Genomic DNA, 19,526 nt, shown 5'->3' with positions numbered 1-19,526 from the left:
GGGGAGACCAGTTTCCCTTCTATGACCTGATGTACTCGCAGAGGACTCCCTGCTTCTTTCCACAGAAGGAGTTTCCTGAGATCATTGGGGGCTCCAACAAGTCCCTTGCCCTGCAACTGATACACTCAATGCTGGTAAGTGAGCTTGACTCTCCTCTGAGATCCATTCATTTCACAAAACTCCTGGGTCACATGCAGGGTTAAGGCTGGGATAGAGATTTATTCATTCATTCATTTAGTAGATCTTCACTAAACAGAGTTCTGCAATCCCTTATCCACAGTCTCAACATCCAAATAGCTCTGACAACCCAAAAGCTTCTTATAACCCACACAGCAGCCAAAATTGACCTAGACTGATACACAGCCATTGGTCTTCATTATTCCTAAACATTCATTCACTTTATCCCACTATATGTTTCTCTGTGATCATATGAATATGGGGGCTGAACATATCATATAATATACAGCATATGTGCTGAATTATTCATCTAAGAACTGAAAAGTTTTGAATTCTGAAAACCACCTGGGACTAGAGACCCATATTCACTACATACCAGTCAGGTACTGTTCTACGTTCTAGCAATGCTGAGAGGCTTTAGTCAATCATTTATTCATTCACTCCCTATACTATGGATATAGAGATATATTTAACCTAGACACTAAGACAGAGATAGATTTCTTTCCTTCCTTCCTTTCTTCTTTCCATAAACATACACTCAGTGTGTATTCTGTGCCAGGTTCATTTCATTCATTTTTTCATTGAATAAATGTTTCTTGAGAGTCCACACACCCTGGCATGTCTTAGGTCCTGGGTACAGTGATAAAGGAACTGAAGAGCCTCTTGATGAAAGTGAAAGAGGAGAGTGAAAAAAAAAACTGACTTGAAACTCAACACTCAGAAAACTAAGATCATGGCATCCAGTTCCATCACTTCATGGCAAATAATTGGGGAAACAATGGAAACAAAGTGAGAGACTTTATTTTCTTGGGCTCCAAAATCACTGTAGATGGTGACTGCAGCCATGAAATTAAAAGACACTTGCTCCTTGGAAGATAAGCTATGACCAACCTAGACAGCATATTAAAAAGCAGAGACATTACTTTGCCAACAAAGGCCCATCTAGTCAAAGCTATGATTTTTCCAGTAGTCATGTAGGGATGTGAGAGTTGGACCATAAAGAAAGTTGAGCACCAAAGAATTGATGCTTTTGAACTGTGGTGTTGAAGAAGATTTTTGAAAGTCTCTTGGACTGCAAGAAGATCAAACTAGTCAATCCTAAAAGAAATCAGTCCTGAATATTCATTGGAAGGACTGATACTTAAGTTGAAGCTCCAATACTTTGGCCAGCTGATGCAAAGAGCCAACTCATTGGAAAAGACCCTGATGCTGGGAAAGATTGAAGGCAGGAGGAGAAAGGGACAAGAGAGGATGAGTCAGTTGGATGGCATCACTGACTCGATGGACATGAGTTTGAGCAGGCCCCAGGAGTTGATAATAGACAGGGAAGCCTGGTGTGCTGCTGTCCATGGGGTCGCAAAGAGTTGGACACGATTGGGCGACTGAACGGAACTGAACAGTGATAGCAGGCATTCTCCCTGCATTTGAGGGACTTGTAGACTGTTGGGATGGGTGAGCATGACCAAATACCTCGTACTGGGGTTAGGAACATGGGACCTGGATGCAAATAGACTTGTGAAGGAGTCAAGGTTCCACCACTTTGGGCAAACCACATCACCTCTCTAAACCTCAGTTCCCTCACCTATCAAATGGGGTTAATTCTGACACCTGCATCATAGTTTTACTGTTTGGATTCAATGAGGCAATGCATATAAGCACTTAGAATTATGCCTGCAAAGGCAAATGTTTGGTGAGTCTTGCTATGATGGCTATTGTGATTGACCTGGATCTCTTGCTACCATGATGTTTTACAGCACATCCCTGTCCAGTATTTATACCTGGTGGCTAATGAATATTTCTACAACATGCACTCTCTGGTCGATATACGAAATCGCTTCCTGGATTTGCTTGGAGATGTGTTCTTTGTGATCCCTGGGCTGGTCACAGCTCAATATCACACAGGTAAGTCTCCTCGCAGCCCTTCTCCTGCAAGGCTGGCGGCCGCAGGGATCCCTGTTGCCTGTGTGCTGGCAGCCCCCTGCTCTACCCTGCCCTTCTGTTCCCTTGCTGAGAGGGAGCTCCCAAGGCTACCTGGGATATAGCCCTGCATGCTGACCTTCGCAGTTCCCCTGCCTTTCAGGGTTCAGGAACGTTGATCAGTCCTTGTTGATTCTAGTACTTTCCTTTCTTCAGGACTATGTAGAAAAGTCCCATCCCCCGCCCCATATTTTCAGAGGCCGGCCCCCACTTACCTTTCTCTTTGGAATGCGTGCGTGTGCATGCCCAGTTGTGTCTGACTCTTTGTGACTCCATGGGCTATAGTCTGCCAGGTTTTGCAGGCAATAATACAGGAGCAGGTTGCCAATTCCTCCTCCAGGGGATCTTCCCGACCCAGGGATCAAACCCATGTCTCCTGCATTGGCAGGTGGATTCTTTACCACTGAGTCACCTGGGAAGCCCTGCCCTTGGAAATGTCTTCCCAAATATCTATAAGGAGTAGTGGGACAATAAGAAAGAGAAGATTACTTGTGGGGCACAAACCTGCCCTTCTTTCTTTTTAAAAAAAGTTTGTATTTATTTACTTTTAATTGAAGTATAGTTGATTTACAATGTTGTGTAAATTTCTGCTATATAGCAAAATAATTCAGCTATATATATATATATATATATACATATATATATTCTTTCTAGTATTCTTTTCCATTATGGTTTATCACAGGATATTGAGTATAGTTTCCTGTGCTATACAGTAGGGCCTTGTTGTTATCCATTCTATATATAATAATTTTCATATGCTAAACCCAAACTCCCAGTCCATTCCTCCCCCACCCCCCTTCCCTCTTGGCAACCACAAATTTGTTCTCTGTGTCTATGAGTCCATTTCACAGTTAAGTTCATTTGTGTCATATTTTAGATACCACATGTAAATGATACTATATGGTATTTGTCTTTTTCTTTCTGGTTTACTTCACTTAGTAATCTCTAGTTGCATCTATGTTGCAGCAGATGGCATTATTCCATTCTTTCTATGGCTGAGTAGTATTCCGCTGTATATATATAAATACACACTTACACACCACATCTTCTTTATCTGTTCTTCTGTTGATGGACATTTAGGTTGTTTCCGTGTTTTGGGTATTGTGAATACTGCTGCTATGAACATTAGGGTGCATGTATCTTTTTGGATTATGGAGCTTCCCAGGTGATACTAGTGATAAAGAATCCTTTTGCCAATGCAGGACATATATATTTAATTTATATATATGAATTATTATTTGGCCATTAAAAAGGAATGAAATATTGATACGTGCCACAACATGGATGAAGCTTGGAAGCACTGCTAATTGTAGGAAGCCAGACACAAAAGGTTACATGTTGTGTGATTCTGTTTATGTGATATGTCCAGAATAGGCCAATCTACAGAGTCATACAGTTTCCATGAATGAAAGGGAGGGGTCAATGAGGGAATGAGTGCTTCAACAGACCTGGGTTTCTGTCTGGAGTGACAAGTATGTTCTGGACCTAGATAGTGGTGATGATTGCACAACATTCTGAACTTTCTAAAAGCTGCTGAATTACACACCCTGAAACTGTTAAAATTTTCACCTTTATGTTGGTGAGTTTTTAAGATTTACAGTGAAGAAACTGCAAAAACAAGCCACAGATGGAAGAATATATTCACAACAAAGCTATCCCACAAAAAGCCACATCCAGAATAGAATTCATATAGTTCAATAATGAAAAGACAAATAATCCATTTACAAATGGGTGAAAGGCTTGAAAAGACACTTTGCAGTAGAGGAAAAATGAGAACAAAAAGCACATGAAAAGGTGCTCCACAGTATTAATCATCAGGAAAATGCAAAGTAAACCCAAAATGAGGTAATCATTTACACCTGCTAGAATAATTAATGTTTAATATTAAAAACTCAAACCATATACCAAAAATTATTGCCAAGGATGTGGAATGTTTAGTACTTTTGACAAGAATGTGAAATGGTTACAATCACTCTGGAAAACAGTATGTTTCTTACAAAATTAAACATATACCTACTGTATTACTCAAATATACGTAAGACTTGTGTATGGATATCCACAGCAGCTTCGATCATAATAGCCCAAAACAGGAAAGAACCCAAAATGTCTTTCATCAAACGAATAGATAAATAATTTACGGTATATTCATGCAGTAGCATACTACTTGGTGACAAGGAGTCAACTACTGACACAGGAAAAACATGGATGAACCTCAAAAACATTATGATGAGCCAAAGAAGCCAGATTCAAGAGAGTACATATTGTGTTATTCCATTCACACAAAGTTCAAGAACAAGCAAAATTAATCAATTGTGATAGGAATAAAAATATTGTGTTTCTTGGTAGAATGACTAGAAGGAGCTACAAGGGAACTTCTGGGGTGATGGAAGTGCTCTGTATCCTGCCTGGGGTGGTGTTTACATGAAGGTGCATGCATTTGTTAAATCTCATCAAAATGTACACTTAAAATCTCTGCTTTTTACCTGAAACTTTGATGAAAAGAGAGAAAATGAGAGGAAAGGAAGCAGAGATAGTGAGTACAAGGCAACTGCATTATAAGGCTAGCTAGAAAGGATTTAGAGAAACAAGCCAGTAACTGGAGGGGAAGTTGAGACCAAGAGTATGTATGTTTGTGTGTGTTTCTCTATGTGTATGCATGCACACATGTGTGTGTATGTGCTTTAATGAGAGACTTTGTAAGCTTATTGCCACTGATGGTGATGATCCGATAGAGAAAAACTGATGCAGAGAAGGAGGGCAAATGACAGAGCAAAGACATTTACTAGAAGAGAGATGAAGCAACATAGGATGCAGTGGAACATCTTGGAAGCAGGAGGATAGCTTTGTCCTATTTTTTGCAGACAGTGGAACCAGGGTCAGTGAAAGGAAGTCACAAGGAGGTATATCTTGGATCAGTATAAAGAATTTTTTAAATTGGAGAATAGTTGCTTTACGGTGTTGTGTTAGTTTCTGCTGTATAATAACATGAATCAGCTACAAGTATACATACACCCCCTCCCTCTTGGACCTCCCTCCCATCCACCACCACCCCAGCCCTCCAGGTCATCACAGAGCACAGAACTGACCTCCTGTGCTATACAACAGCTTCCCACTATCTGTTTTACACATGGTATGTAAATACATGTCAATGCTATTCTCCTAATTTATCCCACCCTCCCTTGGTTTGTGTTTGTTTGTTTGTTTCGAGAAGTAGAACTGTTGCCCTTGCAGGCTGCCCTGAGGGGTAATGAGTTCTGTTTCCAGGAGCAGGAAACCCTAGCCTCAGATGAGGAAGGAGTTGGTTTGCTTTAGGTCACCTCTAGTCTCTGGGCTGCTTCACCTATGAGTCTGTGAATCCCAGACCAGATGGGTGGAGTGTGGGGCCAGCCTCTCCTGTCCCCTGCCTGCATGCCTACCACAAACCCTCTCTACCTTCCTGTAGATGCTGGTGCCCCTGTCTACTTCTATGAGTTTCAGCGTCAGCCCCAGTGCTTGAAGGACAGGAAGCCACCTTATGTCAAGGCTGATCACACTGATGAAATCCGCTTCGTCTTTGGAGGCGCCTTCCTGAAGGGCAACATTGTCATGTTTGGTAAGAAACTGGCCTGAGGGGTTCCTGCTCTTGCAGGAACATGAAATAGGGAGAAGGGGAGAAGGAGAGAATCACCACCGTTAGCATGAAGCCTCACCCACCCCAGCACTGTGCGAGAGCCTGGAAGGACTGGCAGTGTGGACTGCACCTCTGATTTACAGACACAACCTTTCCCTGGAGAATGGCCCCACTCATAGTTTTAGAAACCAGGATGAAAAAGAAGGGCCAACATTTGCTCGATAAATATTTCTCTCTGGACTAAAGCCAGGGTGGGCTCCTGGGGGCACTCATGCAATTCGATAGTTATTTACTTGACTGCGCTGGGTCTTAGCAGTAGCATGTGAGTTCTTCCGTTGTCCTTGCGGCACACAGGATTGTCACTTGCACCATGTGAACTCTTAGTAGCAGCATGCGGGATCTAGTTCCCTGACCAGGGATCGAACTTGGGTCCCCTGCACTGGGAGTGCACAGCCTTAGTCTTTGGACCACCAGTGAAGTCGCACACTCTGATCATTTTGAGAAACAAAGCCACTTGGTTCCCTCTCCCTGACACCTGATCTTGTCCTCCTTGCCCTTCCCAGAGCTTGTGAGGCTACTATCCAGGGCTTTCAAAGGCAAAAGCCATATTTTTCATAATTTTAACTGAAAGTGGTGTGGATTCAGGTGATCTTATGTGAATGCTTGTGAACTGTTTCTAGTGAGGTTAGCTCATTTATTCCTGAGCTTATGACCTGTTCAGTGAGGTTATCAAAAATTTAAAAACCACAGGAACTATACACAGGAGTTATGACTCAACTATTTCATTTAAAAAATTGCACAGTATGGACCCTTAATAAGCCAATTCATGCTGGCCTCTCTGTGATAAGGACAGAACCTCTCCTCTAGAGTGTGTGTAGTGTGGTTTGTTCATTGCTTTATATATTCTTTCTTATCTTTAATGCCAGCAATAACAGAACTACCTCTTAGGTTGTCATAAGGATTAAATGAAACAATTCTCATAAATCACATGGTGAGTGCTTAATAAATATTACTATTACTACTCAGTAGCCATCACTGAGTCTGTAGTATGTGATGGGCACATAGACTCTCAAAAATGGACAAATGCACATAGACTCTCAAAAATGGACAAATGAACAACATATGTTTGTGTCAAAGAGTTAAATTACTTGATACCTGAAGAACTTGTGAAATTAATGAGAAAAGCACAACCCAGTCAAAAACTAGGTAACAGATATAAATAGATAGTTTATGGAAACAGAAACACCAGTGGCTTTTGAGCATAAAAATCTACTCTGACTGGCTCCTGGCAAAGAGGATTAAAAACTAACCTTGACCAAGTAATCATTTTTCATAAGTCAAGGTTGGAAAGAACATTTTACATAATGTATTTGAGCAGGTGGGGGATTTGTGCACCTCATATATCAATGGAACACTCTATCAAAACTTAAAATGCACGTAGTCATTAGTCCAACAGTTCAACTTCTAAGATTTTTTGTGTGTGCAATTATACTTCCACATGTGCAAAAATATATATGCACACACAGTGAAACATTGCTTTTTTGAGCAAAAGATTGAAAAAATGTCAAGACCCATTAATACAGTACTGGATACCTGAATTATATATTTACATATAATTAACTATAAATATGGGCTTCCCATGTGGCTCAGTGGAAAAGAATCTGTCTGCCAATGCAGGAGATGCCAGAGATGTGGGTTTGATCCCTGGGTTGGGAAGATCCCTTGGAGGAGGAAATAATAGCCCGCTCTAGTATTCTTGCATGGAAAATCCCATGGACAGAGGAGCCTGGCGTGCTACAGTCCATGGTGTCACAAAGAGACGGACACAACTGAGCACACACGCAAGCACATACATATAAATATATATTTATATATTATCTGTTTCTAGAAAAACAAAGAGCAACAAATGGAAGTTTTATAGGTGCCAGTGTGGAACTAACTCCTGGATACAGTTTTAGTAAAAGAGAAAGATATACAATGTGTGTCCATTATAGTACCAAGTGTGTAAAAAGATGTCTGCTTAAACGGCTGTGCATTTCTACACCCCTTTGGAAGTGCCCTCAAGAGCAAGGAAACAATGGTTGCCTCTGAGGCTGGTAACTCAGTGACTAGAGGGAAGAGATGGGAAGAAACTTTACTTTCATTAGATCTACTTCCTGTATTTCTAATTTTGTACTTTGAGCAGTATTACATTTTCAAATAAAAAAATACAATTAATGGATTGGTAGAGAGGGAGAGAGGTGATCTTTGTCCCCAAGAAATCGCAGTCACATGGAAAGGGCTGGAAGAGCACTGGACAGACAGCAAAGGTGTGTGTTCAGCCTCCGCCATTAGAAAGCATGATTCCTTGGGCAAGTCATTGTCTGCAAATACACAGTGAGTACGGTGACTTGGTAGGCTGTTAGGGATGCAATGGAAAGAAAAGTGTGAAAGTGGTTCATCCAATGTGAGGCCCCTTGGGCTTCTGGCAAATCATTGTGGGGATGAGATTTTGTGATTATTTCCTGCAGAAGAAGCCACAGAGGAAGAGAAAGAGCTGAGCAGGAAGATGATGAGATACTGGGCTAACTTTGCTCGGACTGGGTAAGTGAACCTCCCAGCTTCCTCCATAGCCAGGTGTTTGAGGATGAAAATCTCACTGGGTATCTGAGGCAAAAAAATCTCTCACTTCCAGGAATCCTAATGGGAAAGGTCTGCCTCTGTGGCCGGCCTACAGGCAGTCTGAGGAATACTTGCAGCTGGACCTGAACATAAGCGTGGGACAGAGACTGAAAGAGGTGGAGCTGAAATTTTGGACAGAAACCCTCCCCTTAATGATGACCTCGTCTGGAGCTCTCCTGGCTTCTCTTTCTTCCTTAACCTTCCTTTTTCTGCTCCTGCCTTTCATTTTCTCTTTTGCTCCCTGAGAAGTTATCTTTGTGTAGTTTTGGTTTTCTTTCTCCTACAATTTCGTCCACCATCTTTAGCTTCGTCTATGTTCAGTTACTTTATGGAATCAGCTGCTTTATCTGTGTTTTGGGAACTTGGGGATGATCCTTAAAAAACTATTTTCAGCATCAAAAAACGCAGTTTGTCTTGGAAGGCTATCAGATTTCTTTAGTAAATCTGAAAGAGGGCTGGCCCATCAGTTGGCATCATCATGATCCTGTTACTCATCTAAAATAAAATAAAAATGCAAAACATGTACAGAGAACAGAATTTAATTCTGGGCTGAAAACTCTCCCCCCAGTCCCAGCCACCAAGATGAAGTGGACTTTCTATCAGCAAACTGTATCTTGTGTATGTTTCCCAAATTACAAGTCCTCCAACCCCCATCCAGGTGATTTTTAACCACAAACCAAGAATGGATGTCCTGAACATCACTGACTTGAACTATGTCTCTTATTTGACTCTGGAGATATTTCAGGGAGGGGGACATACCAGACATCCTCCTCAGAAATGGAAACCAGATGTCCTCCAAGGTCTGGGTCCCAGAAGTCAAGCACCAAGCAGCAAGTTCAGTCAGAGACACCAAGAAGAAAAGATGTTACACTGATGTGTGAAGACTAATCCATCATTCAGTAAATCTACACTGGATGCCTGATAGATACCAGTAATATCTCCAATGGGCATATAGTGGTTAACAAAGGCATACTATCCACTGAATGGTAAGCAGACAGGAAGCAAACATTCACACATGTGACTATCTTACATTATAACATTGAAGAGTTCACTCAGAAAGTAAGGTGTTTTAAGAAAGTGTAAGAGGGGAACCTAACTTAGGTGAAAGTCTCAGGAAATTCTCTCTGGAGAAATAACATTTGTAATAAGAAGGGATGAATTAAAGTTAACCACATGATAATTAGGGAGAACATTATACATACCATCATTCAAAGGGTGTACTTTTACTTTTTATACCCATATAATCCCTGTTACATCCATATAACTTACCTAGGTAATTAACATTTTTTATTTATTCCTTCAGAATTACACATGAGGTACACAGAATAAGAAAGTCTCAAAAAAAAAAAAAAGAAAGAAAGAAAGTCTCTGAAATGTCAGTAACTTACAGTTCATCTCGGTCAGAGATTGCTTACAGCCTAAATCTGATCCCCACAAGTATTTTGTTTAGCTCACACAATGTCAAATATGTTTTGGAGTTAGTTTCTACCTAATTTTAAATTAGGGAAATTTCACATTAAAAGCTATATTTACAGCTTCTCAACAACAGATCTGCTCACATTGGAACAGAATTACCACACAGTAACATGGGCTTCTGAAAGCCCGTGAAGTACCTCTGTGCAAATTAGAAGATATCCTTTCCTCAGAACTCTCCACAGAAAATATCTACATCTATGATATGAATGACACATCCTCTGAAATAGTGTTCTTGTACAGTGTACGACCTTCGTAACTGTTCTCTGATAGAACAGTCTGCAGGAGCTGAGGAGTGGCTACCCCTTGACAAAGGAATGAACTCTCAGTGTTCCACAGCCCTCACTATTCCCCACTATCTTGGTCCTGGCCCACTTCGCTCACTGACATTACCTGCCCCCTGAAGGTGTTTAGGTTTGGACCCCTTACCTTCTCATTTTACAGTAATCTGCAGGGATGATGGGATTCACCCAAGATCACTTAGTGAGTTAGCAGCAAGCCAACTTTCACCAACCAGGCCTTGAATCTCTTGTCTCTCCAGAGCAAGACCCTTCCTGTCATATTGGCTGCCTCCCTCAGCAGATGATCCAAAGTCACTGGATTGTCTCTAGTTTAGGTGATTTTGAGAGTTGCAGATTAGTGATGTTCAGGCTATTTTATGGCTCTTAAAAGAAGGACTGAGCCACATGCAAGCAAGCTGAAAATTCAATTGCTTCTGCAGCTGCAGAAGGCTAATTTCTACATTGATATGTGGCAAAACTACCAACTAGAAAATACCACTCAACTCATATTTTTAAATATTATTATATTAAATGAAATTACATGTATTATTTATATACCGAATGCAGTCCTAACATCAAATATAGTTCTTATTTTGGTTGGTATCTTGCTGGAAGGAGCATATTTCTACTTCATCCAGATATAGGGCCCTCTCTCCTCGTATTCCTGTCTACCTGCAATCAGATGTTTTATCAAACCAAGGTTGAAATATAAATGACACTTTGTATCCAACTTTTTTCATTTAATTCAGAATTTATATGGGGTGTAAGTAGAAGAATTATATGGAGGGTTTTTTCAAAATCCAATGTCTAGCCACACCCCAGTATAACTGAGGCAAAATCTTCTTGGGAGGGACCTGGATATCTATATTTTCAGCTTTTACATGTTCAGTGCGCACCCTGAATAAGAACTGCTGAGCATTAATCATGTGGCATATGTATTTTTCTAATTGTTAGAGAATCTTAAAAAAAATCAACTTTTATGGGGCATGGCCAAGTTGGCAGAGTAGGAAGACCCCAATTCCACCTATTCTCATGGGCAAACTAACTTATAGCTATTTACAGAGCAACTATCAATGAGAATGACATAAAGACTAGCAGAAAATATTTTGTATAATTAAATATTTTAATTAAAAGAGGCTCTACAATGAGATGGGTTGGAGGGGCAGAAATATTATAGTCAAGATCCATACCCCTGTATAGGAAACCCACAAACAGGATTATAATTCCAACTGCAGAGGTTACCCCCAAGAGTGAGGGGTCTAAGCTCCACATTGGGGTCCTCAGTCCAGGGGCCCTGCATAGGGAAGATGATCCCCCAAAACATTTGATTTGGCAGGCCAGTGGATCTAACTTTCATGAGAAGGTTGTAGGAAACAGAAACTCCACATTTAAGGGCACACACAAAACCTTACATGCTCTGAGACCCAGGGCAGAAGAAGTAATTTGAAATTACCTGGGTTAGACTCATTACAGAAGGCTAGCATCACCCTGATACTAAAATCAAACAAAGATATCACAAAAAAAGAAAATTACAGGCTAATATCACTAACAAACATAGACGAAAATTCCTCAACAAGCTATTAGCAGATTGAACTCAACTATGCAGTAAAAGGAACATATAACATGATCAAGCAGAATTTATGGCAGGCATGCAGGGATAGTTCAATATCTGAAAATCAATCAATATGAAATACCACACCAACAAATTGAAGAATAAAAATCACATGATAATCACAATAGATGTAGAAAAAGCTTTTGACAAAATTTGACATCCATTTATGATAAAAACTCTCAAAAAATAGATGTAGAGGGAACAAACCTCAACATAATATAGGTCATCTATGACAAGCCCACAGATAACATCACACTCAATAATGAAAGGCTGAAGGCATTTCCTCTTGTCAGGAACAAGCCAAGGATGCCACCCTCACCACTTTTATTCAACTTAGTGCTGGAGGTCTTAGCCACAGAAATTTGACAAGAAAAAGAAATGAAAGGAATCCAGATTGGAAAAAAAGAAGTAAAACTCTCCCTGTTTGCAGATGGCATAATATTATATACAGAAAATCCTAAAGCTACCACTGAAAAAACATTAGAACTCATCAATGAATTCAGTGAAGATTCAGGATACAAAATTAATATACAGAAATCTGCTATGCTTCTATACACTAACAATGAACTATCAGAAAGAGAAATTTAGAAAACAATTCCATTCACAATCACATCAAAAAGAATAAAATACCTAAGAAATAAATCTAACCAAAGAGATAAAACACCTGTACTCAAAAAGCTATAAGACACTGACCAAAGAAATTAAGAATGACACAAACAAATGGAAAGATATACTGTGCTCATGGATTAGAAGAACTGATACTGTTAAATTGACCCTACTACCCAAGACAGTCTACAGACTCAATACAATTCCTATCAAAATACCCATGGAATCCTTCACAGAACTAGAACTATTTGTGTGGAGACACAGAAGATCCAGAATAGCCAAAACAATATTGAGAAAGAAGAACAAAACTGAAGGTATCATGTTTCCTGATTTCAAATTCTCGTACAAAACTACAGTAATCAAAACAGTATGATCCTGGCACAAAAAAGGGCATACAGATCAATGGAACAGAGGAGAGAGTCCAGAAGTGAACTCACACGTATATGGTCCATTAATCTAGAGCTTCCCAGATGGCACTAGCGGCAAAGAACCTGCCTGCCGATGCAGGAGACATAAGAAACACAGTTTGAATCTCTGGGTCAGGAAGATCCCCTGGAGAAAGGCATGGCAACCCACTCCCGTATTCTTGCCTGGAGAATCCCAAGGACAGGGGAGCCTGGTGGTCTGTGGTCCATAGGGTGGCGAAGAGTCAGACACAACTGAAGCGACTGAGCACACAGCACACAATCTAGGACCAAGTAAGTAAGAATATACAGTGAGGGTAAAGACAGCCTCTTCAATAAATGGTGCTGGGAAAACTGGACAGCAATATGCAAAATAATCAAGCAGGACTACTTTCTCACACCATAATCAAAAACAAATTAAAAATGTATTAAAGACTTACATGTAGGACCCCAAATCATAAAACTTATAGAAGAAAACAGGTAGTACATTCTTTGACTTTGGTCTTGGTGATGTTTTTTTGGATCTATCTCCCCAGGTAAGGGAAACAAAAGCCAAAACAGACAAATGAGGTTACATCAAACTAAAAAGGTTTTATACAGCAAAGGAAACTATCAACAAAACAAAAAGTCCACCTATAAAATGGGAGAAAATATTTGCAAATGATATATATGATAAGAGTCTAATATCCAAAATACACAAAGAACTCACAGAACTCAACATCCAAAAAAAAAAAAAACCAAAACATGATTTTAAAATGGGCAGAGGGCCTGAACAGACATTTTTCCAAAGAAGATATACAAAGGCCAGCAGGCACTTGAAAATACGCTAACGTTGCTAATCATCAGGGAAATAAAAATCAAAACCACAATGAGGTATCACCTCAAACCTGTCAGAATGGCTATTATAAAAAAGACAACAAATAGCAAGTGTTGGTGAGGATGTGGAGGAAAGGGAACCCTTGGCTCTGTTGGTGGGAATGTAAATTTGGTGCAGCTACTATGCAATACAGTATGGAGAATCCTCAAAAAATTAAAGATATAACTGCCATATGATCCAGAAATTTTACTCCTGGCAATTTATCCAAAGGCTACATAAACACTAGTTTGAGATGTTTCTTGCAGAATTATTTACAATAGGTAAAATACAGAAGCAGCCTAAGTGCCGTCAAAAGACGAATGGACAGTGAAGATAGGTATATATACACATATGTCTATGTGTGTGTGTGTATGTATATATATATGCTTAGCCATAAGAAAGAATGAGATCTTGCTGTTTTTGATAACGTAGATGGACCTAGCAGTTATTATGCCAAGCAAAATAAGTCAAAGAAAGACAACTATCATATGATTCCCCTTATACAAAATAAAACAGAAATATAATCATAGATACAGAGAACAAACAGGTGGTTGTCAAGGAGTGGGGGTTGGGTAGAAGAGAAAAATAGGGGAGGGAGATTAAGAATTGCAAACTTCCAGTTGTAAAACAATGAGTTGTGGATGTGAAATGTCCAGCATGGGGGATATAGCATATATATGTGCTATTGTATAGTGAGAGATGGTAACTAGATTATCATGGTGATTTTTTGGAAACATGTAGATCACTATGTTATGTAATAGGAACTAACAAGAGTGTTGTAGGGCAATTACAGTTCAAAAACAAACAAGCAAAGCTGTGCTGTGTTCAGCCGTGTCTGACTCTGCGACCCCATGGACTATAGCCCTCTGGAGTTCTCTGTCCATGGAATTGTCCAGGCAAGAATACTGGAGTGGGTTGCTATTTCCTCCTCTAGGGGATCTTCCTGACCTAGGGATCAAACTTGTGTCTCTTCCATCTCCTGCATTAGCAAGCAGATTCTTTACCAACTGCACCACCTGGGAAGCCCAAACAAGGAAATAAACTAAAAAACTCATAGAAAAGCAGATTATATTTTTGGTTACTAGAGGCGGGGGTGGGGAAGGTGAAATAGTGTGAATGTTGTCAAAAGGTACAAATTTCCCATTATCAGATAAATAAATACTAGAGAGATGCAATGTACAACATAATAAATTAACACTACATGCATGCATGCTAAGTCACTTCAGCCATGACCAACTCTTTGCAACCCCGTGGATTGTAGCTCACAAGACTCCTCTGTCTATGAGATTCTCCAGGCAAGAATACTGGAGTAGGTTGCCATGCCCTCCTCCACAGCCTCGTCCCAACCCAGGGACTGAACCTGGGTCTCTTACATCTCCTATATTGGCAGGCAGGTTCTTTACCACTAGGGCCACCAGGGAAGCCCTGTAATTAACACTACAGTATGTTATATATGAAGAGCTTCCCAGGGGGCTCAGCGGTAAAGAATGTACTTGCCAAGTAGGAGACGCAGGTTTGATCCCTGCTTCGGGAAGATCCACTGGAGAAGGAAACGGCCACCCACTGCTGTATTCTTGCCTTGTTGTGCAGTCTAGTCAGTCGGGTGCGACTCTTTGCAACTCCATGGACTGCAGCGTGCCAGGCTTCCCTGTCCTTCACCATCTCCCAAACTTGCTCAAACTCATGTCCACTGAGTCAGTGATGCCTTTCAACCATCTCATCCTTTATCATCCCCTGCTCCTCCTGCCTTCAGTCTTTCCCAGCATCAGAGTCTTTTCCAATGAGTCAGTTCTTTGCATCAGGTGGCCAAAGTATAGGAGCTTCAGCTTCAACATCTGTCCTTCGAATGAATATTCAGGACTGATTTCCTTTAGGATGGACCGGTTGGGTCTCCTTGCAGTCCAAGGGACTCTCAAGAGCCTTCTCCAACACCACAGTTCAAAAACATCAATTCTTCGGTGCTCAGCCTTCTTTATGGTCAAACTCTCTCATCCATACATGACTACTGGAAAAACCATGGCTTTGACTATCAGACCTTTGTCAGCAAAGTAATGTCTCTGCTTTTTATACACTGTCTAGTTTTGTCATAGCTTTTCTTTCAAGGAGCAAGCATCTTTTAATTTCATGGCTGTAGTCACCAGCTGCAGTGATTTTGGAGCCCCCCAAAATAAAGTCTGACTGTTTCCATTGTTTTGCCATCTATTTGCCATTAAGTGATGGGACCAGATGCCATGGTCTTGGTTTTTTGAATGTTGAGTTTTAAGTCAGCTTTTTCACTCTCCTTTTTCACCTTCATCAAGAGGCTCTTTAGTTCCTCTTCACTTTCTGCTGTAAGGGTGGTGTCATCTGCATGTCTGAGGTAATTGATATTTCTTCTGGCAATCTTGATTCCAGCTTGTGCTTCATCCAGCTGGCACTTCTCATGATGTACTCTGCATATAAGTTAAATAAGCAGGGTGACAATATACAGCCTTGACGTACTCCTTTCCCAATTTTATACCAGCCCATTGTCCTATGTCCAGTTCTATCTGTTGCTTCTTGACATGCATACAGGTTTCTTAGGAAATTCTTGCCTGGGAAATGTTATGTATGAAATTTGTTAAGAGAGTAAATCCTAGAGTTTTCATTACAAGGGGAAAAAAGTTTATCTTTAATCTTGTGTCTGTATGAGATGATGACTGTTCACTAAAATTGTGGTAATCATTTCATGATACATGTAAGTCACATCATTATTCTGTAACCTTAAACTTATACAGTGCATATGTACTTTAATTGATACTTTTAAAAACTGTTTATGGCTTCTGAATTTGCAGGAGATCAACTGGATCAAAGGCGGTGCCCTATTAACATTACTGTCCTTTTGTTCTACAAATTCACTTCTGGAAGATCACATCACTTCTTCAACAGTCCAGGTACATGTATTTCACAGACTCTTCTGCTTTTTCATCATTCTAAAAGCATTAAATATTTAATTACTTTCTTGTTGCAAACTTTAAAACTTCTTCATTTACAGAAAAATCCTTTATTTTTTTTTCAGACGATCTTGAATTGAATTACTAAATCAAACCCAAACAAAACTAAGAGATTAATCAGTCTTCACCTGTGAATTTCCTCTCATCCAGCAGAGGGCAGCAATGTAAAAGGGGAAAAAATTTCCCTTCCCTCAGGGCTCCTGGGACGCAGGTGCTGTGATAATGCTAGAGCTTAGGAGGAAAAGAAAACCATACAAAATAGTTAAGTTGCAAACCAACACCATTAACCATTGTCTCTTTTCTCTGTAATATTTGGAAAGAGGAAAAGTGTAGTTCATTACCTCAAGGGCAGGAACAGACACAGATGTAGAGAACGGACTGGTGGACACAGTGGGGGAAGGGGAGGGCAGGAAAATGCAGAGAGCAGCATCGACATGCACACACTCCCACAGAATGGCTGGTGGGGAGCTGCTGTCTGGCATGGGAGCTCAGCTCAGTGCTCTCTGATGACCTAGAGGAATGGGGCGGGTGGCAGGCTCCAGAGGGAGGGGTGTATGTATATAAAGAGCTGATTTACATTGTTGTACAACAGAAACTAACACAACATCGTAAAGCAATTATACTCCAATTAAAAAAAAAAGTCTGACTGAAATGACTCACAGGCAGAACAGAGTTTGGGGCCCGCGGTCTTTTCCTTTCCTATTTTTTCTAGTTTTCCATCAATCCCTCGGGGCCTCAGACGGGTCGGAAGCAGTTCCTTCCCCAGCAGATCCTCTTCTTTCTACTCCTCCCTCAGTGGCCCTTTGCGCTGTGGACCTTTCTGCCTGACCGCCCAAAGCCTGTTCCTCCTCCCTGTCAGCCTCTGGTCTTGGCCACGAGTCATGGGCTCCCCCTCCTGGCAGAGGTGGGGTTCAGGACCCAGACCTGGGAAGCTGTCGTGCCCGGGCGACCGCTGCCCTAAGACGGCTCCAGCGCACCACAGCCCCGTGCTCTGCGAGTTCGTAAGTGTGCAGCTCATTTCATCCCCTGGGAAGGGAGGCGCGGGGAGGAAAAAATCTAACTTGTCATTTGATTGTGTTCAACGACAAGGGGATTCCTGGGCAAAGAGATTGCTATTCTGTGTGGATGGACTGAGTCTTAAATTGGAACCAGAAGGAATGGGGGAATCAAGGCCAGCAAAGCTGTGTAGGAGCTTGGCCACAAATGCGCAGGACAGGGTGGGAGTCAGCCCAGTGTGCGGTGTGGCCAGTATTGTCATGGGTGCTAGAGCACAGCCTTGAGGCTTAGAGAACAGTTTGTATACCTTGACCTGTAGGAAATAGATCTCTTTGTTTACAGTGGGATGATAGATAAAAGGTGAATTTACCTACCTATCCATTCATTCATCCATTATCTATCATCTGTATCTATCTATCAGGCTTCCTTGCTGGCTCAGATGGTAAAGAATCTGCCTGCAATGTGTGAGACAATGTGTGAGTTCAATCCCTGGGTTGGGAAGATCCCCTGGAGAAGGGAATAGAAACCCACTCCAGTATTCTTGCTTGGGGAATTCCATGGACAGAGGAGCCTGGTGGGCTACAGTCTATGGGGTCACAAAGAGTCGGACACGACTGAGCGACTAACACATACACACATACATCTATCTATCGTCTATGTATCTGGGCCCCTTTATAGACATACCTCATTTTATTGTACTTGAATTTATTGTGCTTCAGAGATACTGCATGTTTTACAAATTGAAAGTTTGTGGCAACCGTGTGTGGAGCAACTCTGTTGGTACTATTTTTCCAAAAGCATTTGCTCACTTTGTATCTCTATGTCACATTTTGGTAATTCTCACAACATTTCACACCTTTCTTCATTATTATATTTATTATGACAGTCTGTGACTAGTGATCTTTGATCTATTTTAATTGTCTTCTGGCACCAGGAACCGTGCTCTCATGTTCACATAAGATGATGAAATTAATAAATGTGTGTATTCTGACTACTCCACTGATGGACCATTCCGTTCTGTCTCTCCCTCTCCTCAGGCCTCCCTATTCTCTGAGACAAAGTTTTATTGAACTTTGGTCAATTAATAACCCTACAATGGCCTCTAAACATTCAAGTGAAAGGAAGGGTTTCACGTCTCTTTAAATCAAAAGCTAGAAATGAATAAGCTTAGTGAGAAAGGCATGTTGAAAGCCAAGACAGGCTGAAAGCTAGGCTTCTTGTGCCAAACTGTTAGTCAAATTGTAAACGCAAAAGGAAAGTTCTTTTTTTTTCCATCGGATTTTTCATTTTTGTTTATTTATTTTTTTATATTGTAGTGGTTTTTGCCATATATTGACATGAATCAGCCATGGATTTACATGTGTTCCCCTTCCCGATCCCCCCTCCCGCCTCCCTCTCCATCCCATCCTATATGCAAAACAGAAAGTTCTTGAAGGAAATGAAAAGTGCTACTCCAGTAAACACAAATGATAAGAAAGCAAAACAGCCTTATTGCTGATATGGAAAAAGTTTTAGTGGTCAGATAGAAGATCAAATCAGTCACAACATTCCCTTAAGCCAAAATCTAATCTAGTGCATGACCCTGACTTCCTTTAATTCTGTGAAGGCTGAGACAGGTGAGGAAGCTGCAGAATAAAAGTCTGAAGCTAGCAGAGCTTGGTTCTTAAGGTTTAAGGAAAGAAACTGTCACCGTAACATAGAAGAATAAAGAAGTGCCAAGAAGCTGCAGCAAATCATCCAGCTTAGCTAGAATGATTAGCAAGGGCAGCTGCGCTAATGACCGATGTTCAATATAAACAGCCTTCTATTAGGAGAAGATCCATCTAGGATTTTCACAGCTAGAGAGGGGAAGTGAATGTCTGGCTTCAAAACTTCAGAGGACAGGCCAGCTCTGTTGTTAG

General features: G+C 40.9%; 1 protein-coding gene across 12 annotated transcripts in view; it reads left to right on the top strand.

Moving 5' to 3' along the window:
* CES5A (carboxylesterase 5A) overlaps window positions 1–17,040 on the top strand; it is a 279,814-nt gene extending 262,774 nt beyond the window's left edge. For 10 of the 12 annotated variants that reach the window (XM_070451279.1, XM_070451280.1, XM_070451276.1 and 7 more), the window contains 5 exons: window positions 66–134; window positions 1,932–2,079; window positions 5,597–5,746; window positions 8,275–8,347; window positions 8,439–11,268. In XM_070451279.1, the coding sequence (XP_070307380.1) occupies window positions 66–134; window positions 1,932–2,079; window positions 5,597–5,746; window positions 8,275–8,347; window positions 8,439–8,670 (672 nt within the window). In that variant the 3' untranslated portion in view covers window positions 8,671–11,268. Of the gene's footprint in view, window positions 1–65; window positions 135–1,931; window positions 2,080–5,596; window positions 5,747–8,274; window positions 8,348–8,438; window positions 11,269–16,470; window positions 16,570–16,694 lie in introns of those variants that run through there. The other 2 variants (XR_011482212.1, XM_070451282.1) reach the window with 2 other exon arrangements.
* The last annotated feature ends 2,486 nt before the right edge of the window (window positions 17,041–19,526 follow it).

The sequence above is a fragment of the Odocoileus virginianus genome, chromosome 20, assembly GCF_023699985.2.
Source record: "Odocoileus virginianus isolate 20LAN1187 ecotype Illinois chromosome 20, Ovbor_1.2, whole genome shotgun sequence".
NCBI classification, from domain to species: Eukaryota; Metazoa; Chordata; class Mammalia; order Artiodactyla; family Cervidae; genus Odocoileus; species Odocoileus virginianus.
The sequence above is the reverse complement of the archived record's forward strand: the minus strand, read 5'-3'. Positions and strand labels throughout refer to the sequence as shown.